This window comes from Enhydra lutris, unplaced genomic scaffold, assembly GCF_002288905.1.
Source record: "Enhydra lutris kenyoni isolate GAN:26980312 unplaced genomic scaffold, ASM228890v2 scaffoldscaffold97, whole genome shotgun sequence".
Classification (NCBI taxonomy): Eukaryota; Metazoa; Chordata; class Mammalia; order Carnivora; family Mustelidae; genus Enhydra; species Enhydra lutris.
This window is the reverse complement of record NW_019154181.1, coordinates 647166-670558: the sequence shown is the minus strand read 5'-3', so window position 1 is coordinate 670558 and position 23393 is coordinate 647166. Positions and strand designations below refer to the sequence as shown.

At 53.4% G+C, this 23393-nt stretch overlaps 2 protein-coding genes and 1 pseudogene across 8 annotated transcripts in view; 1 reads left to right on the top strand and 2 right to left on the bottom strand.

Moving 5' to 3' along the window:
- The first annotated feature begins 691 nt into the window (after positions 1–691).
- Positions 692–3632, top strand: LOC111139222 (phospholipase D family member 6). The gene is made up of 2 exons (XM_022491424.1): positions 692–1142; positions 3385–3632. Exons 1-2 carry the CDS (start codon positions 692–694, stop codon positions 3630–3632), a joined length of 699 nt encoding a protein of 232 aa, XP_022347132.1.
- A 4222-nt stretch (positions 3633–7854) lies between these two features.
- On the bottom strand, positions 7855–8907 carry LOC111139269 (annotated as a pseudogene).
- A 2409-nt stretch (positions 8908–11316) lies between these two features.
- The window catches only part of LOC111139264 (myosin phosphatase Rho interacting protein), a 149304-nt gene continuing 137227 nt past the window's right edge, over positions 11317–23393 (bottom strand). For 4 of the 7 annotated variants that reach the window (XM_022491491.1, XM_022491496.1, XM_022491494.1 and 1 more), the window contains 2 exons: positions 22758–22843; positions 11317–18164 (listed from right to left, as the gene is read on the bottom strand). In XM_022491491.1, coding sequence (XP_022347199.1) covers positions 18093–18164; positions 22758–22843 — 158 coding nt within the window. In that variant the 3' untranslated portion in view covers positions 11317–18092. Of the gene's footprint in view, positions 22205–22757; positions 22844–23393 lie in introns of all 7 variants that reach the window. The other 3 variants (XM_022491493.1, XM_022491492.1, XM_022491498.1) reach the window with 3 other exon arrangements.

Below are 23393 nucleotides of genomic sequence, written 5' to 3'. Positions count from 1 at the left end.
AGGCCATCCCCATCACACCACGGTCTGCGACACTTCGGGTTCAAACCCTGCCACCGGCTAAGTGTTCCTTATTTGACATTCTCAGTGTGTTTCTAGGCCTTTCTGTCAGTCTTGCCTGGCTGTACCCAAAGCAAAAGGGGAAGGGTGAACTGCGAGATCAGCCCTGCTCTACCACCCCGCAAAGGGAGGAGGGCCTGGGTTGTTGCAGGCCCCGCTGGGCGTGGGCGGTGTCTAGGCGATAGCGGGATGCATAGATCTCAGTGGGGCTGGGAGGGCAGGGCCTGGAGCACGAGACCAGCAGGCACGCAGACGCAGTGGGGGAGGCATTGACTGTGTAGGCCCAGAGCGCAGGCGCAATTGGGAGGCAAGCGCAGGCGCATTGGGTGGTGTATGCGGGTGGTAGAGGGGACGGTCGGGTGCACGTGGCTGGCAAGTGCGCAGGCCCAGTGGGAGGTGCATGGAGGGCGGGCGCACGTGCCTGGGGTCGCGCAGGCGCGGTGGGCAAGGAGGCGGCTGTAGAGGGCTCTGGGCGCGCATGCGTGTTGGGTGGCGTGTGTGTTGGAGGGCGTCGCACGTACGTGGCCGGCGGTGACGCCGGCGTGTGGGGTAGCGGTTGGTGGGGGGCGGCGGGTGTCCGTGGTCGCGGGAGTGCAGGCGCAGTGGGCAGCGGGCTGAGGAGGGCCGAGTCCGAATGGAGCGGTTACGTTGGCAGGTGGTGGCTGTGGCGACCTTGGGTCTGGCGCTGGCCCTGGAGGTGCTGCCCTCAGTGCTGCACTGGCTGCGGGCCGGGCGCCGGCAAGAGCGGCGAAGGCCACCGCGGCGCGAGGTGCTCTTCTTCCCGTCGCAGGTGACCTGCACCGAGGCCCTGCTGCAGGCTCCCGGTGAGGGGCCATCGGGGCCATCGGGGCCCCCGGCAGGCTGCCCCTGCAGCCTGCCCCACGGCGAGAGCTCGCTCAGCCGCCTGCTGCGCGCCCTGTTGGCCGCCCGCGCCAGCCTGGAGCTCTGCCTCTTTGCCTTTTCCAGCCCGCAGTTGGGCCGTGCGGTGCAGCTGCTGCACCAGCGCGGGGTGTGCATCCGGGTCATCACCGACTGTGACTACATGGCTCTCAACGGCTCACAGATCGGCCTGCTCCGAAAGGCAGGTAGGCCAGGCCGCAGAGGCCAGGACCCAGGTTTGGAGCTCAGGTTCGCGGAGCCCTCTGGGGAGCACACCCCACCTGGCGCGTGACCTGACCCAGGGGGCAGTGTCAAATGCAGATACTGCTGGGGTCTGAGGATGGGTGAGACCCGTTCATGTCCCACGGTGGCCTTGTGAGGTCGGGCCGGTTCTACCCTGGAGGGACTCCAGGGCCATCCGGAGAGAGCACCTGCTCTAGCCCCGTGGTTGCGCTTCTGTGCTGTGGATATCTGAGTGTGCTCCCCAGCGGGTGGAGGAAGATCTGGGGTGTTCTCAGAGGCTGGGGGCCTGCCCGGTGGCACTGGGAAAGCCACCACGCTCCTTTGATTCCCCACATTCTCACGATCCATGTTGGCCTTGGGGCACTGGGGAAAGCCTATGGCAGGTAGAGCTGGGCATGCAGCCCGGCCGGCTGTTTCTGACTCCTGCAGACTGAAATGACAGTGGCCTAGCGTGACAGTCCTAAGGAGATGAAGGGTCAAGCCTGCCGGCTAGCGACTCTCAGTGACTATGTGCTTGGGAACAGGTGCCCCAAGACGGCAAAGATTGGGCTAATACAGTGAGGGGCTACAGGAGGAAAAAGGCATTTCATTTTAACTGCACTAGTGAATTTCATGCTAGAGCTTTTGAAGTGAGTAAAAACAAGATGCTAAAAAATGCAGTTAAAATGTTTAGTTGGTGAATAGTTAACTTGTTCCTTGAGCTCCAAAAAGCAGGGATGACATACACCTCTGACTAGCCTTTCTCTGCCTCTGAGGTGGGGGCAGATGAAGTGGGAAGTAGAAATGATTTCGAAGAGGGTCTAAATTCAGATCCTGGGCCTACCTGTGAGTTCTGTATTTCCTCCTCAACTTCAGTGTAACAGTGTGTTCTGGGTGTCCCACTGGATGGGAGAGCCTATTGTAATTTGGAGGGGGGCAGAAATGGTCAGATATGGGGGGGCAGAAGGAAAGATGGGGGGAATGTTAGTAGGCTCCAAGCCCAGTCTGGAGCCTGACACAGGCTCGATCCCACAACCCTAAGATCATGACTTGAGCCAAAATCAAGAGTGAGGTACTTGACTGACTGAACCACCCAGGCGCCCCGAAAATGGTCAGATTAAGACCTGTTTTGAAGGTAGAGCTGACAGGATTTGGTGGTGGGTCGATTAGAGGCTGTGGGAAGTGGTGTCCAGGTCCTCTGGGATAGGAGGGTTTAAGGCAGGATTGCTGGGCAAAATCCTCAGGTAAATTCGAAGTTCATATAAGCCACGAATAATTTTTAGCGTACGTCCCAAATATTGCATGGGACATAGTTATTTTCCAAAAATTGTTTGTTTATCTGATATCCCATCCTAATTTGGACATCTTGTATTTTTATTTGTGAAGCCTGGTGGCCCCGTTGCAAAGCAGCCTATTTTAAACTGTTGTTTTTTTTTTTTAAGTCGTATTTCTAATGGTCTCGTTCACCGAGCAGATAGCTTGTCAGTGAGTTTGGCATGACTCCAGGGTCCATGCAGAGGGGGATGGACAGACAGGTCCTGCCCTAGGGGAGGCTGAAAACGGTAGGAGAGACACAAATGGGAAAACAAAAGGCAGCCATTACTGGCTTTGCAGTGAGCCGCAGAGGCACAGCCAGGGAGAAACTGTTTTCTCGGCAGGTAGGCCCGGTGCCGCTCAACTCCCTCACCCGAAGCACCCAGGGCCTGGCTTCTGTGGTCCTTCTGCTTCAGGCTCACCCCCTCCCCAGGGGGGTGCGGTCCTGGCGTGCATGGTGTTTCCTGGCATGTTCTGGTCCCTGGATGGGCAGGGCGGGAGCTCGAAGGTGGGAAAGCCCTGCCGGCGGTTGCTCTGGTTGCCCTGGCCGGATTCAGAAGCGACTAGACCTGGAACCAGCAACAGGACTGTGCTGGCTGGGTCGTACTGGAGCAGTGGGGGTGGGCAGGCCTCCCTCAGATTGCAGGGCTGAGTGCAGGCAGGGTCTCTGCGCAGGAAGGCAGGTTGTGTGAAATCACTATGTGCGTGTCTGCGTGTGTCCCCTGCTCCTGTCCCCTCGGCCCTCCCTCCTCTGCTGGTCCCATCTGGCACAGCCCCCACCCCCTGCCCGAGGGGGACCAGCTTCCCGTTTCCTGCCAGATGAGAAGCAAACAGGCAGAGTCGTAGCCGCTAGCGAAGGTGGGCGCGGGGGTGTGGCGGGCGGTGGCGAAGGCTGACTGGCCCTTTCCGCAGGCATCCAGGTGCGACACGACCAGGACCTGGGCTACATGCATCACAAGTTCGCCATCGTGGACAAAAAGGTGCTGATCACCGGCTCCCTCAACTGGACCACGCAAGCCATTCAGAACAACAGAGAGAACGTCCTGATTATGGAGGATGAGGAGTATGTGAGGCTTTTCCTGGAAGAATTCGAGCGTATTTGGGAAGAGCTTAATCCGACCAAGTACACCTTTTTCCCACAAAAGAAGCAGAGTCACTGAAGCTGTGCTCTCTCCTCTGCGTAGTTGGGGGACGAGCGCTGTCCAGTATCAAAACTTTTTGGTCCCCGGAGTGGAAAGCAGACCGAAGCTGCGGAGACTGGGGCTCCAGACTGGCCTGGGCTGCACCCAGAGCTGCGGCCCCTGAGCGACATCTCAGGAAGCCACCGCTCACTCTCCGTTCTCGCCCACACGGCACTAACGTGAACTCAAGATCGTTTGGGGTGACAAAGCACAGGGACATCCCTGCAACACCGATGGGTTGTCACGGGCCCGCTTTTTCCTGCCCCGGGGCCCGTGTGGCCGCAGCTCGCCAGCTCCCACCCAGCATGCAAGCTGGCCCCCAGCCTGATTCTAGAGACTCTCGTGCTTTGGCCAACCCCGGCAGCACCCCCGCCAGCGGCTCTGGAATGCTATCTGCTTCTCCTGGTGGCCCGGCCACTCCCATCGGCACCAGCACCGCTGCCTGGCTTTGGCCAGAGGCAGCAGGCTCCTCGTGTCCGCGCTCTCCAGCTCCTCCGGGCTTCTCGGCGGGTTTGAGTCTGCAGAGGTAAAGGGGAGAAGTCGGGGAGGAAAAAGGGCAGGAGGAGAGAGAGGTGTGGGGCGGGAGCGGGGAGCTGCCTTCCAGGCCCCGTCGTGAGCATTGCTGGCCCCCGCGGCGGGCAGGTGGTGCTCTTACCCGGGTCTCCTTGCATGATGACCCTTTACAACAAATACACCTGAAGATGTTCATGCTCTGCCGCTTCCCCTCTGTGCTCACTGCGGTCAAGTACAAGGTCTGCCAGCGAGGACTGCGAGTGGCCAGAAGCGTCTGTTTCCTTTCCTTATGCCTTTAATTGTTAACATTCTCAAATTCAAGTTGATTTTGTGTGCTTCGAAGTGACCTTCAGTGTAGTACCCATGAACTTGGCTCATTGGTTGTTTTGGCTCAGCGTAATCCTGAGTTACCCGACCATCTGGAGGAGCTGACTAGGAATTAGGCCAGTGTTGGGCTGCGGCGCCCCACAGATGTGTTCTTACTGTCGGCTCTGGGATTTGCTCTCGCTGGTGATTGGGAAAATAGCTACCTTATGGACATTTGTGAAAAGTTAGATTGTTTTTTTGTAACATGTACCTTTATTTATAGATAGCTCAAGTGGCCCCTGATGGTTTTGCCATCTTGTCGTTTGTGTCAGTGATACGCTGTGTGACTTGTCCTACGACTCCTGGTGTGCTCACACCCTCCGAGCCGCCCGCACAGAGTGGTCACGCTGCGTGTTGTTGCCCGTCTACAGCGATCTGTGACTTACTGTGTTGGGCAAGTAAACCTCAAGTTATTTTTTCTGATGTAATTGAAGCTATAAAATTCATGGGTCGGCAATGAGAAATGCTTGTACACTGAACGTGCTTTTTCACCTGTGTTTTCCCGCACTGTGTGTTCTGAAGGGAGAGCAGAAGTTGTAGCCCGTGTTCAGAATGATGAAGCCGGGTTGTCCTGGACTTCCGGCACACTTAAATAAATATGTTCTTGTTCTGGAATGGTAGTTCTGGCTCAGATAGTGGGTGCTGTTTATTAAGTAACATTTTGGGGGGCGTGGACGACCTGGAGCCGTTTCCAAGCCGTCGGTCACAATGGGAGCCGCCAACAGGAGCCAGACCCGAACATGCTACTGGGGGGAACTTGTGTTTTCCACAGGTAAGGCAGGTGCTTTTCCCAGGGCGGGGCTTAGCCACTGCACTGCGGGCCTGCTCGCCCCTGCGATGTCCCCCGTGTGGGAAACGCGACCACATCATTTGTGTGGTAGTGTGGCACTGTGTGCACGCTTTCTCCTGATCCAGCCGGCCAGCCAACAGGAAACCAGGAAGCGTTTTCCAACATGTCCCTGCTGCTGGTGGCGGGCTTTCCAGCGTTTTCCCCTCCACCCTGTGACGGTGGGCCCACGGGCAGCCCGCTGTCCCTGCCGAGTCTGTGTCTGCTGTGACCGCAGCCCTTTCTGGCCGGGCCAGGCGGGCACACGTTAGCAACAGGGTGCAGAGGTGACCTAGCCGAGCCACCTGGAAGAAACGTTTTCAGAATTCTGAAATGATCTCATCTCGTAACGTTTTTTATTTAATAGTTTCATTTATATTGCTATCTTCTTCATTTTAGCAGCGGGATATTAAATCTCACAAGTTTCAGGTGGTAGTTAATTGGTTGGAAAAGAATTGCGGTGAAGATAAAACTTCCTCTTGCAACACTTGAGAGCGAAAACCACGGTCGCGGGAGCGGTGTGTGGCAGTGACCAGCTACCAGCGAGTGTCAGACCCCCTGGGAGGGTTTGAGTGAACCCACGCACCTGTGTTGTAATTTAAAGCACATATTGGTTCTTTTGAATTATTTTTTTAAAAAGCAACTGATTGCATTTTTGAAAAGACTTCATTGGGATTCATATATCCTAAGATGCACCCCTGTAAAGTATGCACCACTCTGACTCGAGAGCATTTTCATCACCCCAGAAAGAAATCGTGTCCCAAGAGCAGTACCTCATTCTCTCCCACTCCCAGCCCCTGGCAACCACTGACGTACTTCCTTTCTCTCTGGATTTTCCTACTGTGGACATTTCATATACCTGGAATCCTACAGTTTGTGGCATTTTGCACCTGCCTTCATTTAGCAGGCAAAAACAAATTTTTATTTGACAGAGCACAAGCAGGGGGCGCAGCAGGCAGGGGAGAAGCAGCCTTCTCTGTGCTGAGCAGGGAGCCAACCCCAGGACCCTGGGATCATGACCTGAGCCGAAGGCAGAGGCTTAACTGACCGAGGAGCCAGGCGCCCCAGCGTTTTTGAGGGCTGTCCCTCTTGTGACACGTGTCAGTATTCACTTCTTGTAGCTGAATAATATTGTCGTGTGGATAGACCACGTGTTTGGAACCCATTCATCAACTGACGGACATTTCAGTGGTTTCCACTGTTACACGTAAAGGAAACATTCACATGTAAGCGTTCATGTGGAAGCATGTTTTCATTTCTCTTGAGTATATGCCTTGGAGTAGAATTGTTGGGTCCTAAAACTCTACCAAGAACCCGCCAGACTTTTCCAAAGCGACTGCACCATTTTACATTCCAACCAGCAAAGTCTGGGAGTTCCTTCTTCTCTGCATCCCTGCCAACAAAAAACTACCACTGACTTTTTTTTTATTTTAAGATTTTATTTATTTGACAGAGATCACAAGCAGGCAGAGAGGCAGGCAGAGAGAGAGGAGGAAGCAGGCTCCTCGCTGAGCAGAGAGCCTGTTGTGGGGCTCGATCCTAGGACCCCGGAATCATGACCCAGGCCAAAGGCAGAGGCTTTAACCCACTGAGCCAGCCACTCAGGCGCCTCCTACCACTGACTTTTTAAATAATAGCCAACCTGTGGAGTGTGACGTGGTGTCTTGTGGTTTTGACTTGCATTTTCCTGATGACTAAGGATGTCGAGTGTCTCCTCATGTACTTGTCATTTATATGTTGTCTTTGGAGAAATGTCTATTCAAGTCCTTTGCCCACTTTTTAAAAAACTGGGTTGCTTTTTTAATTGTTGAATTAGAAGTTATAACTTTTGACTTATGAATTATAAGAATTATAAGAGCTCTTTTTATATTTTGGACTCAAGTCCCTTATCAGACATGATTTTTTTTTAAGATTTTATTTATTTATTTGACAAAGTGAGAGACACAAGCAGGCAGAACAGCAGAGGGAGAGGGAGAAGCAGGCTCCCCACTGAGCAGGGAGCCTGATGTGGGGCTCGATCCCAGGACCCTGGGTTATGACCCAAGCTGAAGGCAGATGCTTAACCAACTGAGCCACCCAGGCGCCCCCAGACATGTGATTTGCAAAGATTTTCTCCCATTCTTTAGGTAGTCTTTTCGCTTTCTTGGGTATTGTGTGTAGCTATGTGTTAGTAATTTTGATACAGTTAAATTTGCCAGGTTTTTTTTTTTTTTTTTCATTTCTGCTGTTTGTATTTTGATGTCATATCTGAGGAACACTTGCACAGCCCGAAGTCACAAAGATTGGCTTCTGTGTTTCTTTCTGAGTCGTATACTCTTAGCTCTTATGTGTCAGCCTATGAAACGTTTTTTTTCCGATTTGATAGATTCAGAAAGTGACCCAATTACGATTCAACTATGCACTTTTAGCACTGTGCAACCCAGTGTTTTCAAATACTTTCCCCCTGCAGTTCTGTTCATAACAATTTTACAATCCTGAAGAAATTCTCTTACCTGGAGTTTCTCATGCATTTTTGTAATCGTGCAGGATGTGTGATGTGCCATGAAATAGAACCTGTGATCGTAACCCTCTCGTAACCAGAAACAACAGACGGTGAGGAGGTTATCAGGAGGTGACTGCCCGTCTGAAAGGAACCGGTCTTCTCCTTGATCAGGTGGTCAGGACTTCACAAGATGGGTCCATCACAAGCCTTCTGCTCACTTTGCTCTGTCCACAAATATCCACTAGAGGCTCTTTTCTCCCCCAAGGACAGAGCACAGTGGTGCAAAATGGAGCAAATGCTGACCAGGTTTATGTCTTCCAGGCTTCCTCCAGGCACAAATCAGCTCCATGGCCTCTGACGGGGTAGCCAAAAATAGACCTCCTCCGGGGGTCTGCTGGAAAATTAGCATTTATGAGCTGGGGAAGCCCCTCGGTTGCAGCAGAGTGCATCCTGCCCCTGGTTTTCCAAGGCTCCTCAGCAGCAACCCCACAGAGCCCAGCTCCGGTGCCAGAGCCCCAGGCCGGGCATTCCAGCCACGAGGACTGGTATCTGGGCCAGTGCCGACAAGGCCACATTCTGCAGCCGCTTGATGACAAACAGACTTTCATATAAAATTTGGTTCTGTTTGACCTGAACTAGGGCATTTCCCAGTTTACACCTTTGGTGGTAAGTGGACAGCAAATTTCATTTTGCAGTTCTGTTCAGCACTGTCATGTTAAAAAAAACTTTCTGAAATCCTCCAAAGGACTTGTTGCTGGACATGTTTCGATGCCATTCTTGTCTGCCCAATTGCTACTTGCTCTTTATCTGCACCGAAGGGCAGATGATCCTTGGGGGTCAGTGGTGGCGGGAAAGGCAGCAGAGTGGAAAGGTGAGGCCTCAACATGGCTGTCTGTGCCACGTCCTCCTGATGCTCATTCTCATCCCTGTCTCTCACTGGGCCTGCCCACTTCCGGGCCAGGTCTGTGAATCATTTCAAGTTACTTTTTGTGTACGGTGTGAGGAAGGGGGTTCGGCGGCATTCTTTCGCATGTGAATAGTTATCCAAGCACCATTTGTTGAAAAGACTATTCTTTCCCCGTTGAATGGTTTTGGCACCCTTGTCAAATTCGATTGATTACATAAATATAATCACTTACTTCTGGATTCTTTTTTTTTTTTTAAGATTTTATTTATTTGTCAGAGAGAGAGTACATACAAGCAGGCAGAGAGGCAGGCAGAGAGAGAGGAGGAAGCAGGCTCCCTGCCAAGCAAGGAGCCTGATGCAGGATTCGATCCCAGGACCCCAGGATCATGACCCAAGCCGAAGGCAGCGGCCTAACCAACTGAGCCACCCAGGCGTCCTTACTTCTGGATTCTTAATTATGGTTCATTGACCTGCAGGTCAGTTCCTATGCCGGTACCACACTATCTTGACTACCTAGCAATATTGGCAAGTTTTGAAATCCAGTAAGCAAGTCCTTTCACTTCGTTTTTTCCAACGTTGTTTTGGCTGTTCTGGGTCGCTACATTTCTGTATGACTCTTGCAAAAGCAGCTGGGGTCATGGTAGGGATAGCGTTGAATCTGTAGGTCAAGGTTGGGAAGTATTACCATTCTAACAATAGCACATTTTCCAATCCATGAACATAGGATTCATCTTTAAATAGTCTTTCACAGTTTCAGTGTCTAAGTATTACACTTTCTTAAAAAAATTGATTCCCAAGTATTTTATTCTTTTTGATTTTATTCCAAATGGAATTGTTTTCTTAATGTGTCTCAGATTGTTAGTAAATACAATTCATTTTTGTATATGAATCTTGTATCCTGCAAAATTGCAAAACTCGTTATCAGTTTTAATCGATAGTTTTTGGGGGGGTGGATTCCTTAGGATTTCCCATATACAAGATCATGTCATCTACAAATACAGTTTTACTTCTTCCTTTCCAATATGGATGTCTTTCCTTTTTCTTTTGCGTGGCTAGAATCTCCAGAATAGACATGGTGAGAACAGATATCCTTGTTTTGTTGCTGACCTTAGGGAGAAACCTTCCAGTTTTCTACCCCCCAACCCTTTTTAAAAGATTTTATTTATTTATTTGACAGAGAGAGATCACCAGTAGGCAGAGAAGCAGGCAGAGAGAGAGGGGGAAGCAGGCTCCCTGCTGAGCAGAGAGCCCGATGCGGGACTCGATCCCAGGACCCTGAGATCATGACCTGAGCCAAAGGCAGAGGCTTAACCCACTGAGCCACCCAGGCGCCCCCAGTTTTCCACAATTAAGTATGGTTAGTTGTCTTTTTTTTTTTTTTTTTTTTAAATAGCTGTTCTTTATAGTGAATAAGCTCCTTTCTATTCCTAGTTTGCGGAGTGTTTTCATCATGAAAAGGTGCTGGATTTTCCAAATGCCAACTGATGTTCATAACCGCGCTTACAGAGCTTAAAAAACAAAAGTGCATTAGATCTATTAGAATACCATTACATCGGACCAGTGCCTAGAATTTAACGGATAAAAATTATTGAAACATCCTTAAATAATTGGAATAGCACACTGGAAGTATGTATCCTTTATATGTCTGTACTCTATTTCTTCTAAGTTTTGTGAATTCCGTAAGCTGATTTCTAATAGGTAGAGTCTGATTTTAATTTTTGTGTATGTGTATTTGAATCACACTTTGGATTTCCACACATTTCCACATAATTCATTCCAAATGTTGTGGCAATATTGGAAAACTCGTTTCTTATTTTAAATTCATTCAGTAGGTCACAACCAGAATTTTAACAAAATTAAATAGAATGTAGACATCATAGCATATTCCAGTAAGGGTGTGTTGTTTTGTGAAATGCTGGGTTGTTCCTGGGGGGTGTGTGTGTGGATTTGGTCATGAGGTATGATATATATTCTCTCTTTTAAAACCAAGAGTAACACTTTACTGTAGATGAATGTAATTACAAAGGGGCAGAGATGAGAAAATTCGAGCTCTTGGTTGCTAATTATGTAGCTCCTTGTTCTCCTCAGGACTTCACACGGTGCTTCTAGCCTCCCCTGGAGGTTTCTGTTATGAGCCAATGTCCCCTCAGTAGATTCATGATGTAAAGTCTCCTGATTTTAAAACGCTGACAACTAATCCTGAACTCTGCAAACACTGTTTAAAAATAAGCAGATGAAGGGCGCCTGGGTGGTTCAGTGGGTTAAGCCTCTGCCTTCAGCTCAGGTCATGATCTTGGGGGTCCTGGGATCGAGGCCCGTGTTGGGCTTTCTGCTCAGTGGGGAGCCTGCTTCCTCCTCTCTCTCTGCCTACCTCTCTGCCTACTTGTGATCTCTGTCAAATAAATAAATAAAATCTTAAAAAAATAAAATAAGCAGATGATAAAAAGTAAAAGCAAAACTCCAGTAGAAGTCTCCAGGCTACCGACGAGTTTCTGAATGTTGACAATGTTGACCTCAATGCATAGTTTGCATGTCTCTGCACTACACAAAACCTCATTCACAGCATGCAAAGGGTGATGCAAAAATAGTTTATTATGATATAGTTTATGTAAAGTTAGGTAATATTTACAAAGTAGAAATGATCAGCAACATCCGTGGGAATCTAGCATGTCACACAAAGGAATAAATATTCTGACAAAGTAACACTTCAAACTGTAGCGAACAGTCGTTCAGAAACTCTGTTAATTAAAAAAAAAGCCGCAACAACACCATCACCGTCTTGGATCGTCCCAGAGGTCTGGTGGCTCGGCTGGCCAGGCTCGTCTGTTGGGGAGGAAGGCGCAGCCCACGGGATGCCCACCAGCCCCGGGCCCCGCCACACCTGCGGGCCTGCACGCAGGGCTCGCCCGCGCTCCCCGGGCCTCTGCGCACCTCCGCACGGCACTTTGGGTTTGGTGAACAATATCGTTTAGCGTTAGTACAGAAATTAAACACCCGTTAGAATCATACACGCTTGTGGCTGGAATATCACCCGACAGCTGAAAGAATTCGCTGGGGCAGAAACCAACGCTGTGGATTATGTCCCGACTCATCACAGCAGAAAACAGCGTGCACACACTCCACTCTGTCCCCGCGTCAGCTCCCCCAACAGCTCCGCATTGTGTCCCTAACAGCTGACCTGAGACATTCATGCCAATAGAAGAGTCTAGTAGTGAGAAAAGTTAAAGAATTACAGTTGTTGAGGAATCACTTAGAAACTTTACATTTTATAAATATTACTTAGGAAAACCACATGAATTCTTATCACTTAACTGGTTTTAAGTCCTAACAATCAATCAGTAGATAAGTCGTTAATACTAAAGGTAAATCCTAAAATCCACTTTAATTGGTTTTGTGATAGAAACGTGACACAATAATGACTTTAGTGTTCTTTATATAACCTATTCCTAGCTTCCTATGAAACAAAACTGCAATGTGTGTTACTAGTGCAAAGGGCAAAGACAGAGGCCTGGGACAAGTGACGGGGACAGGTGCACCGTGCTGGTGACCACCGCCTTTCCAGAACTCCGCTCCTTCGCAGTGTTCCAACTGTGTCCTGGGAAGTCTCCCTCCGACCGGCCGCCAGGGACTGTGTGCCTCCCCCCGCTCACCCTCCTGGCTCAGCCCGAGTACCAGACGATCCAGTTCTGAGATGCCGTGACCGCACATGGCCATGGACGCCTGCAGTAAAATGACAGTGTGGCCAGGTTGGTGCCTTGATGCCGTCCCACCATAGAACCCAGGAGCTGAGGAGATGCAGACGCCCAGCCCGGCAAGAGCTCCCAGGTCACCCATTCAGGCCAGTCCTGCCACAACTGTGTTCGAAATGACGTCTCCCTCCAGGTCGTCCACGAGCCCGGCCCGGGCGGGGAAGACGGCCCCACCAGGTTCTTCCCCACGCTGCTCTCCCTGCAGGGCTCGAGTGCTCTGGCGGCGAGCATCACGGCGTTCTTGCACGGCCAGCGGGCACAGAGGCAGGCCTGCTGTCATCCCAGAGATGGTCACATGCTCTTTACAAGCCCCCCGTGAAGTGGCCACAGCTTTTAAAAAGATACATCAGTCATGAAAACATTTCCTTGTATGTTAGGTGGAGTTCAAGGTTGTACTCAAAGCCATCCACCCTAGCTTACAAAGGGAGGTCTGCATAGGATTTTATTTTTTTAAACCCACACAAACTTTGTCACACACACAAAAAATCCCTGCGGTAACTTCCGAGTAATATTTACACTGCTCACTCTAGATAATATACAGGTTATTTTAAACAAAATAAACACAGCTGCTTGTCAATGCAGAGAGGCTGGCGTCCACACAGTGCGCACAGCGGCTTCTCTTCCCAAAGCCCGTGTAGACGCGGAGAGGACCAGGGCCTGGGCTGCATCTGAGCGGCCGTCCTGGCTCCCTACACCGGGGGTGGGGGGCTGACGGATTCCTCCTACTCTGCTGAAACACTCGGAGACGGGAGCCCCCTTCCCTTTACAAAGAACCAAGAATACTTGCAACTTGTTCTCCAAAGGGCACAAGAATGAGGTGGGGTCTCTCCCAGCAGAGCCCTTGGGAAACGGTGATACTGTTCGTTTCCACTCTGCGTGTGGGTCATGGCTTCCCAGCAAAGGATCCCAAAGCAGTGGTTTCACCAGACTCACTGCAGGGGGATTCTTAACTTCAGTCTTCAACTGAGGAAAGCATGAGCTGGCTAAGAGTGCATCCGGGCGTGCGACCAGAGCGCACCGTTCCCAGCTACGACAGGCCCCACGTCCTAACAGCACTCTGAGGACCGGGCGGATGTGGCCATGGAAGAAGGGACGTGGCCACAGTGTCCTACTCGGTGCTGAGAACAGTCAAGGACTTTAGCTTTTGGCCCGATCTCAGGTGGGTAAAAAGACCTTTCCTATAGGATCAGACGTGCAACGTCTAAGCACATACCTTTTAGGGATCTGGTGGCAGGGAAAGGCCGGAGAAAGTCCCAGGTGGGAAGCGCGTGGCAGACCCACTAGTGCTCCTTCCCAGTCGCCGGTGGGCTAGCTGGGTGCCTAGGGCCTCCTCTCTCAACAGGGACCCGAGGCAGAGGGGCCCAAGACAGAAGAGGAAGAGAGCAGTGTGCCAACACTGGAACTTTCAGAAGCCTTTGCACCAGCTGGTTCCCGAGCTGGTGGGAAGGGCGGGGCTGTGGGGCCGGGCGCCGGGACAGAGGTTCAGACCCAATGACCCAGCAGACGCCTAACAGAAAACACAGCCATGGCGCAGTTTCGGCGTGTTCAGGGTGGGAGGGATTCCACATGACTGAAGCTTCCGGTGAGCATGCCAAGCTGTTCCCCTTTCAGTATCTAATTCCTGCTAAGTGGAATACTATACATACTTCCCTGTCCTTTGTGAACCTCTGAAAATAACCACCCCCCCCAATCCAGGCTTTCCTGGTGATAAAAGCGGCGGGGGGGGCACTGAATTTGGTTTTAGTTTTCTGGCTTTCTAAAATTGTGTCTAGAATGGAAAGTGTTAAAAATTCCAAGCTTCTTTAGAACAATGAGGAGGAAACTTCCTTCCAGGAATCCTCTTACATTAAGAGCATGGGCTGATGGGTTGCAGTCCTTCCACTCTAACTGAAAACGGCTTTGGGTCCCTGGAAAACCGCCTCCGAACTCAGGCATGAGGTCAGCCATGAAGCTGGCCAGCGGGCACCAAGGAGGGGAGAGGAGAGCTGTCCCCGCCCGAGCCTGCAGGCCGAGGCAGCCCAAGGAGCCAGGGGCCTTCCGGAGCCGGGGAAGTTACCAGCACCGGTGGGAGGGAGGAACCTTCTGGAGAAGTTCCCTGCCGGCTGGCTCAGGGGAGTGGGGAACAGCCCCGGGGGGTTAGCCAGCGAGCGCGTGGGGCCTGGTACAGCTGTCATTGTATGGCCACGGAAAGGGGGTCCAGGGGGAGGCCCTGAGCCGCAGGCCCAGCGGGGGCGGCCTCATGTGCTGCCTCAGGCCCGGGATGAGCTGAAAAACAGACTTGCCAAGGGGAGCACCAGGCAGCAGTGACAAAAGGGGTCACGTCCCATCCTCAGGCCAGCAGTCAGTGTTCCAGAGTATTAACGAGATCTTTAAAGAGGTTTTTTTTGTGCCATCAGTTTCGACTCCCGGCCTCATCTGTCAGCCTCCCCTTCAGGCAGACTCCGAGGTCACAGTTCTGTTACACACCGCAATTCCCCCCTTCCCAGCCCGGCCCTCGTGAAACCCCTGCTGGCTCACTGTTAGCCAGTGAGCGGGTGACACACTTCCCTTGTCCTCTGCCTCTCTACTTGCTGGAGTCCTAGGGAGAGGCCTCTGGTCTGGGCTCCTGACAAACCACACATCCCCACCATGGCCTCCACCTGTCACCCCAGGACGGCCCCAGCTTCCTCCCTCAAATTCAGACCCATTTTGATGCCTAATGGCACATGCCTCCATTTCCAACGGCGGAGTGCTCTGTCTGCCACCTCTCGTAGCCACTTCCATGGTGCTGACGGGGGCCACAGGCAGCCGCTGGGCCCGGAAGGCTGGCTCTCACCCCCGGACAGGCGCCGCCGAAGGAGCCCGAGCAGCAGGGCGCGGGCCCTGAGTGTGGCCATGTGCACACCGGAACACCTGTCCGCCTTCCCGAGAGCCGTCCAGTGGAGCGGCGCCCCTGCATGTGTCTAGCAGGGCTGACTTGCAGGGGCCGGCGGGTTACAGATGAACCAGTGGCCAGGAAAGAAAACATGACTGCACAGACTCAATCCCCGTTCTCATGTCACCCCCCTGCCCCCAGGGCAGGGGGGACACTCCCACTGTGCAGTCCACCCCAGGGGCGGTGGGAGTGCCCCTGACAATCACCCACATGACCCCATCTGCAGCCCCCAAAGGACCCTCCTCCACCAGCACAGAAACCAACTCCAGCTCCTCAACTGTACTCTCTTTTCTCTGGAACCTGGTGGCTGAATTCTTCCTGGGGGGCTCGGGGCCTGCAGGGCCGAGTGGGGACTGGGGTGGGACACACAAGTGCTCACTGAAACCCCTCTTTGTTCTGTTCTGCCTGCTCCCTCCAGCCAGAGGACAGGCCCCTCAGTAGGCAGCTTGTCCCAGGTCTCAGTCCAACAGCCATGGTCACTGTGCGACGCTCGGCAAGACCAGGCTCGGCTCGGGGCTTCTTCTGGAGGCTGCGGCGGGAGCAGCCTCTTGTTGGAGAGGAGCCAGAGTTCCCCCAATTCTAGCCCGCATCCTGGTAACCTCCAGAGGGTAGCAGCCCGAGGACCATGACTTCTTGTCTCTGGGGCGAGGAGGAGGAGACTTTAGAGGCTGCGGTAAAAGGAGGGGTTTCCCTGTCTCTGCCTTTGACCTCCACATGCTGCACTCAACTCATGTTCCCAGAATTTAGAGGGTGAACCCCGAGGGGAAGGGATGAAGACGAGCGCATATGGCGCTCTCTGACCTGGTCAGAGTGCTGCAGCCACGGGCTGACTCGGCACAGTGACCCTGCCGGGAAGGTGGGAGGGCCGGAGGCAGGGAGCGGGCTGCTTGGAGGAGAGCCAGAGTACCCAGGGCAGCAGGAGCCGGCAGAGAGGCCAGGCGACACGGCCCCTGTCCCATCAGATCCTGCGGGACAGCAGTCTCTGCTGCGAGAACACACACATTAGACAGCGTTTTGGGGAATGGGCCCCGGGGGCCGAGCATCCCTTCTCTACGCTCCCATTCTGAGAGGCACACGCGCAAAATCATGGTCCTTTCTGAAAGTACCACCAATCTACAGGGGGGTGGTGCAGGGAGCAGTGTCTGAGCAGCAGGATGAAAAAACCAGACCTAATATTCTCTTGCTTTTGAAAACATGGGAGAAAAGCAGTCAAGGAGTGACAGGTGTGGGTTAAGAGTCTGGAAGCTGCTGAGAGAAAGGCTCGGTGCCAGGGGGAGCGCAGAGATTATTCCAGTGAGAAGAGGGCATGCCCCAGGCCCTGCCAGGGCTTTCCCGGGTGACCCTGGCCTTAACTGAATCTAGAGACAGGGTATGGTGCCTTTTCCAGGGCCCGCAGACCTAACAAGCGCTGACACAGCGAGACCAGAATAGGACCCCCGCGCACTCTCTGCCTACGCTTCCTGCCCGCCCTGAAGGCCTCGGCACTGCTGCCGTTCGCCTGGGCTGCTCGTCTTAACGCGACTGCTGGTCTTCCCGGGCCGCGACGGAAACCCCAGGGCAGGAGACTCCTGAGAACCACTGCGTTTCCTGACAGTTCCAAGGTCTCACTCCAACTGGTAGAAAAAGCAACTCTCTTGGCTTAGGTTTACTTTGGGCTCTCTGGATGCTGCCAGAAAACTTTTCAGAGCTCAGGTTAGAGTTAAAAACAGGTAATAAGGGCAGTTTTCATCTGATTCCAACATCCTCTCTACTTTCTTCTTGACTTAACATAGGGGTCTTCACTCAACCTTCTCAAAAGCAACGTGGAGGTTTCTTTCAGAAAGGCTCAGCGCCTGAGCAGGCTTCCCCCTCAAGGACTGAGTTCATCACGGCTCGCAAGCTCCGTCTGAAACCCTGGGGCCGCAGGGCAATACTTGCAAGTCTTTACGGAGAGAGCAGGGCTGCCAGTGACCAAGAAAGCAACGAGCGTAGGAAGGAATGAGAGGGGCCGGGGTTTTGTGCAAGATTTAATAAAAAACAAACAAAAATAGGAATGGCTGCTTTCGACATTTTCCAGGTCGTGAAAGGTTCCCCACGATGGTCTGGGGTGTGGCTCTAAGCTGAAGTAGTGGGACGAGTACAAAGTACTGTCCTCCCAAGCCCGAGGCGGTGAATGCAGGTTCCGGACCACGGCCCCACCTGCTCCTCCAGCTCCTCCCGAAGGCGCGAGAGTGGTCGGCGCGGCCACCTGATGCCCTGCTCTCTCCCCGCAGGGCCCACACGCAGCCCAGCGGGAGCCGCCCGGGCCGACTCCGCACCCTGCACCCGGCGGGACGAGCTAGCTTATCGACAGGCTGCTGGGCCTTAATACTGACAGTGAGTGCGGTGGACAGCGGCGGGCGGGGGCTCTGCGCAGACCCTGGCTGGGAGCGGACGGCCCTCCTGGCCCCCGCTGCTTGGCTAGTTTGAGAATACCATGGAAAAAAAGCTTTGACAAAGACGAAGGAAGCTGGAATCAACACAGCAGGGAACGGTGTGCACAACCCATAGACCAGTCTCTCATGCATCCACACCCACAGTTAATGATGACAACGTAGCAACAACAACAACAATAATAAAAAATAAAGGTACAGACAAAAAGCAGCGCTTGGGTAGTGCTGCCGCAGGCTGGGAGGGTGTGTGTTCAAGTGGAACGGGACGCGGCTAGTCTTTCTTCAAGTCCCTGGATTCAAAGAGCTTCAAGCGTTCTTGCACCGTCAGGCCTTCCTTCAGACTCTGGGTGGAGATGAGAGCAGGAGAGAGACCGTTAACCGCCCGGCCAGCGCCGTGGGCGCGGCTGCAGTCAGGCAGAGGTGCGGGTGCCGGGGTGCGGGGTGGGGCAGGAGGGGCTCCTCGAGAGATTAGTGGGGCATGCTAAGGAGAGAGCTGTCCCCTGTGAGATGGTGTTATCCGGATGAGAAAGGAAAAACCCAGAGAAACAGACCACGTGTGTAAGCAGCTGAGTTCTGAGCTTAGGGCTCTTCAGACAAGCAGCGACCAGATCGGTTCAGCCAGGGGCAAAAGCTGTGCCAAGATCTAGAAATCCGCCCGTCCACATCCTTCTCCCGGGGTGTGGGGGGGGGGGCGCGTCTGTCCACCTCTACTTCCTCCGTGATCGTGACGCTGAGCGTCGGGAGGCGGCCTGCAGACCTTGCAGGCCATGGCTGGCGGCGTGTGGCTGCGGAGCCCTCCTCCCCGGGCTGCCCCCACCCCCTCAGGCCCGCTCCTGGCACTCCCCGAGCAAGAGCCCGGCGGGATTGGCTGCTACTGGGGACCTGGGAACACGTCAACATATTTACTACAATTTTCAGCATGTGAAGCCAATACTCTCTTCATGTGTGACCTCAGCAAAGTTTTTATCTGTGGGTTCCAGGATGAGTGACACTTTGCTACCAGGGGGACAAAATATGTCCCGCTTTACTCTTAGAGGCTTTGCCAAAGATCTGCTCTCTCGGTGAGGGCAGGAAGATCTCCTCAAAGCATGGCTGGGGAGACTCCGGCACTGGTTCGGATAGGGCTGGTGTCTTAGCGGCCACGGGATCTCTGCGGCAAGTCTCAACTCCAGCCTCAGACGGCCAGTTCCCGGGGCTGGCACGGGCTAGAGCTGACCTGGGTACAGGCCCCCGATGACCACGCCAGCTTCACCCCTGAATCAGAGCACCAGGCTGCTCCCGTGGGCCTGGAGCACCCAGCCTGCCATTTCCAGCCGCAACACGCTCCTTGGGGGGTCCCGACGTGGCTTGGCCTGATGCGTCAAAGCCCCTGAGTGGAGCCTGTGGGACCTGGCCGCCTGCAAGGGGCTTCCCCCCACGTCACAGAGAACAGCTCTGCTTGCTTTCTATACTGTGGAGCTGTTATGTGTGTAAATGAATAAAGCCAACTTTTTTTTTTTTTTTTTTTAAATAAAGGGTTCTATGGCTAACCTTTCTGAAAACCACTGGTCCAGATGGACCTCTACGTAAGCAATTGGTTAGGGTCACTGTTGAAGCTTGCTACTCGGTGGGCTCAGTAGGTAGTGGATGGGGGCAAATCCATGTCCCATTCTGAACCTGAAACCTGAAATTCCCTTAATGCACGTAATTGTCTCAGATGCTCTCGGGTCTTCTCCCAAGTGCTTCAGGCCAAGCTGCCCTGTGCACAGCAGGTCGTCTCAGACATGTATTGGGCACGCATGGCCACGATGTGGGAGGTCCCACACCTAAGTGCCGGGCACACAGGCAGGCCGGTCTGGTGCCACACCACTCTGTTCTACCCGTTCAAAGGATGGCGAACGTCCTGCCCGGCATGTGCTCCCCCCATGCCCTGTCAGAGTCCTTGCTGTGCTCATGACTGTAGCCGGGGAGCAGGGCGATGAGGGGCAGCCCAAGCTGTGCGCCCAGTGCCACATACCATGTACACTAGAGCTGTAAGGGTGGGAAGAATGGAGCCCCACAATGGCCCTGTGCATCCAGATGAGGGTCCTTGGGTACACCGTGGCTCCCCGGACTCGTTCCTCCCACACGGCCGGTCTCCCCACCAAGCGCCTCTGTGACCCCATACTCACACTACCAGACAGGGGCCTTCATGAGAACCCATGGGGAAAGGTTCGCTCTGGTCTCAATACCAGAAAAGCCATGAAGCTCTTAAGCAAAGCCTGCCTTAACAGGCGCTGAGACTTTCTAGCCTTCTGAGTGAGGCAGGATATAGAAACAGAACGTCGATAAAGGACAGAAGACGGTATGCGTAAGATCCCATATCAAACAGCACCAAGGACAGGTTCGGTTTTTGGGCAACTTCATTCCCCAGTCTTCCTGTGGCAGCGGCGGTGGGGAACTCCGAACACGGTCAGGGAAAGGACAGCCATGTGTGAGTGTGAGCGCCCGCTGACACTGTGAACAGGTCCAGCCTCGCTTGGCATCACAACACGAGTCCCGAGGGACTCTGCAAGGTCCCGTCTTTCTACACGCACCAGCGGGACTGTGCCTACCCACCGACACACTGGAAACTCGGCCAAGCTCAACGTGCACTCAGAGACGTCTGGAAAACCCCACTCCTGGGCTTCTTCCCACTCCTGTCAGGGCCTGGCACCTCTGTGAGTCTGAGGCTGCCCTGGAGGCCCAGTCAGACCTCTGTGGGTGTGCCTGACAGTTTCCCCACTTTCTATGTTGGTGTTAGCTCCTCCCTGGCTGGCATAAAAGGTTTTCCCAGCACAGCCCCTGAGAAGGCCCTTATTGATAAAGGTCTTTTCACTGATGTTCTGCCCCTTTGTCCAGAATCTTGTATATTTTTAATCCCCCACAGGGACTCAGACACACCCGGTTGGACACACACACACACACACACACACACACACACACACACACACACATCTGTCTTGCCCGGGCGGCCGCACTGCCGCAAGGGTTTCCAGAAGGGAGAGAGCAGAAGTTTTTCACTGTCATTTAGAGGCAGGGGCACGAGGCCTAAATCACTAACAGTGAACTTAGAATAGCTACAGTTCAATCTCAAATAGAAAACAGAATCTTTGATAAGAAAACCATAAAGCAAAGAACAAGTTCTACTTTTACTAACTAGAATGTTTTTCATGTTTACAGAAAAAGCCCAAACCAAGTTTACAATCAAGCCTAAGCCACATTTGGTTATAATGATTTGTGGCTATAGAAGAACAAATATAAACCAAACCGACTAGATTCAAGATACTTGAGATTTTCTTAGAGATCTTCCTAAAGCAAACCCATGTCACCCAAGCCACTGCGCTCGCACCCCTTAGCCTGAGGATGTTGGCCTGCGGCTCCCGCCTGAGTGAGCCGTAGGCACATAAACAAGATGAGCTGTGCTGTGTGGCCCTGAGCTCATGTCAGTGTCCCCTGTTCCAGGAGCACGGCCCAGTCCTGGGGTTCTTCCTGCTGCCCTTAACCTTCTCGTCAGAGCATAAGATGAAGTCAGCTCGGCCGGAAGCACGGTCTGGAGGGAGCGGCAGTGCACCTGGGTGCACAGCCTGGAGTGGGGACTGGGGCACTCCGGGCCGGGGCCCACCGTCCTCCTGCGTGTTTGCCAACAGGCAAATATTTCTCATTTCTCAGCCAGCACCTCTGTGCCCCTGCCTCTTTTCTTTATACCTCTGCCATCCGTGGCACCCAGAGAGAAGCTTTCGTTTTCCAACAAAAACCAAAAAAGTGCCGGTAACCCTACAGCCCCAGTCCCCCCGAGTCCTCTTACTCCGCTGAGCTGCTTTCCCGGCTATGCCCACAAGGCACTGGCTCCCTGAAACCCAGGTTCTGTCCTGCCTTGGCCTGTGAACTGAGTCGGTGGGGGTTCTGAGCGATGGGACACTCTGTTTGTCAGCGGCTGTTGGGTCTGTCAGCGCCGCTCCTGACAGAGGGCAAGATGGGTTTCCCCAGAGAACGTGGAATGCACATATCAATTGTCACGCACGCTGACCAGTGCCAGGGGCCGCTCACAGGCCCATGCCTACCCAAGATGCTGCTGCTATGGGCCACCTGTCAAGCTGGGGGGAGCTCCCCTCAGCAAAGGGTCAACTCTGGTAAGAGGTTAAAGGGCCAGTGAAGTCCCCAGAACAGGTTACAGAGACTGACCAGGACGGTGTATGTGCTTGCCGGAGCAGATAAAGGAACAATGACACAGGAGCTTGCTGTGGAGGTGTGAGCCGTGCATGCAGGCAGCCGCCCCCTCGAGGGTGGCAGGTGGGTGGGTGGTGAGAGGTGGTTTACCTACACGACAGGGGACCTGGAAGCGGGCTCGTTTCAGTTATCCCATGAGACCTGCTCAATTACGGACTGTCAGAGGAAAGAGCAAAAAATAAGACACACACACAATAAATCCTAAATGCAACATGCTCATCACTCCCACCCTCCGCCCGTCCTTCCCGAAGAGAGGCGCGCAGCGGGCAGGGGACACGCTGGGGGACACTACGCTGTGGCTGGGAGAGGAGGTATAGGCTGCTTCCTCTCTGGAAGGTAGGTGGCATCAGGATTAAACGAGGGCCACGTGAAGAAGTACAGACAGAGTGGGACGGGCCCAGGGGGGTCTGGGGGAAAAATCTGGCCTCAGAGGTCCAAAGTCGAATTCGCTCCAAGCCCTGCTTCTTTCTTGTAGGCCTGGCCCCTCAACCGTCACTGTCAGACGTCGGTTCCACTTTGGCATGAAGGAGACACAGCGCTCGCCGCCGCCAGAACTGGCCCGCCAGAACTCGCCCAGAAGGTAGGCATGTGGAGCCAGAGGAGTTCTGGGACCGGGGACCCCCTGTTGCAGCCCGTGGTGGGCTCTGACTCTGGCTCCTCTCTAACGTCCGAGAGCCCCACACACCCTGGGGCTGCACCCCAGACTCACCTTGGACCTGATGTTTCGGAGTTGCCGGCTGACACAGGATCTGTCTTTCTTTAAGAAGTCAGGGTTGCTTTTAGATTTCATTATATCTGAAGGGAAAATAGATCCATTACTTTCGTTTTATAAAACCTGTGGAACCAGACAATGTTTAAACATCTCCCAGGCTTACTGTTACCACCACACAGCTATGGCATTTCCTTAAACAACTTTAAGAGAAAACAAAGCCAATGACCATAAAACACACTAGCTCCTTCTGGGAGCACGCAAAGCACCAGATCGGCCAGAAGGCACGCGTGTGACCCCGCACCAGGCTCCTGCTGCCTGTGTCTGCACGGCGCGGGGCGGGCGGGCGTGGGTTAGGACCTTCTGTCTGGGGCTGCTGCATGGACCCACTGCCTCATTACTTATTTACTGCCCCCGCCACCCCTCCTGGCGACCCAGCAGTGTCATAAAGCAGAAGAGCGAGAGTCGCAATCCACTCCCACTGAGACAACCACCACTCACAGTTTGGGGTAAAGTCCTTCGGACTTCTTAAAAACGGCTTCTAACCCAATGTACACTGGGTCCCCCCATGCCATGTGTCCTGCTGGGGCGGGGCTTCTACTTTGTATAGCTATCGATCTCTTTCCACATCCAAAC

Coding starts and splice junctions, on each gene's coding strand:
- LOC111139222 (XM_022491424.1), top strand. CDS start 692: ATGGAGCGGTTACGTTGGCAGGTGGTGGCTGTGGCGACCTTGGGTCTG. Junction 1,143..3,384: donor CGGCCTGCTCCGAAAGGCAG/GTAGGCCAGGCC, acceptor CCCTTTCCGCAG/GCATCCAGGTGCGACACGAC.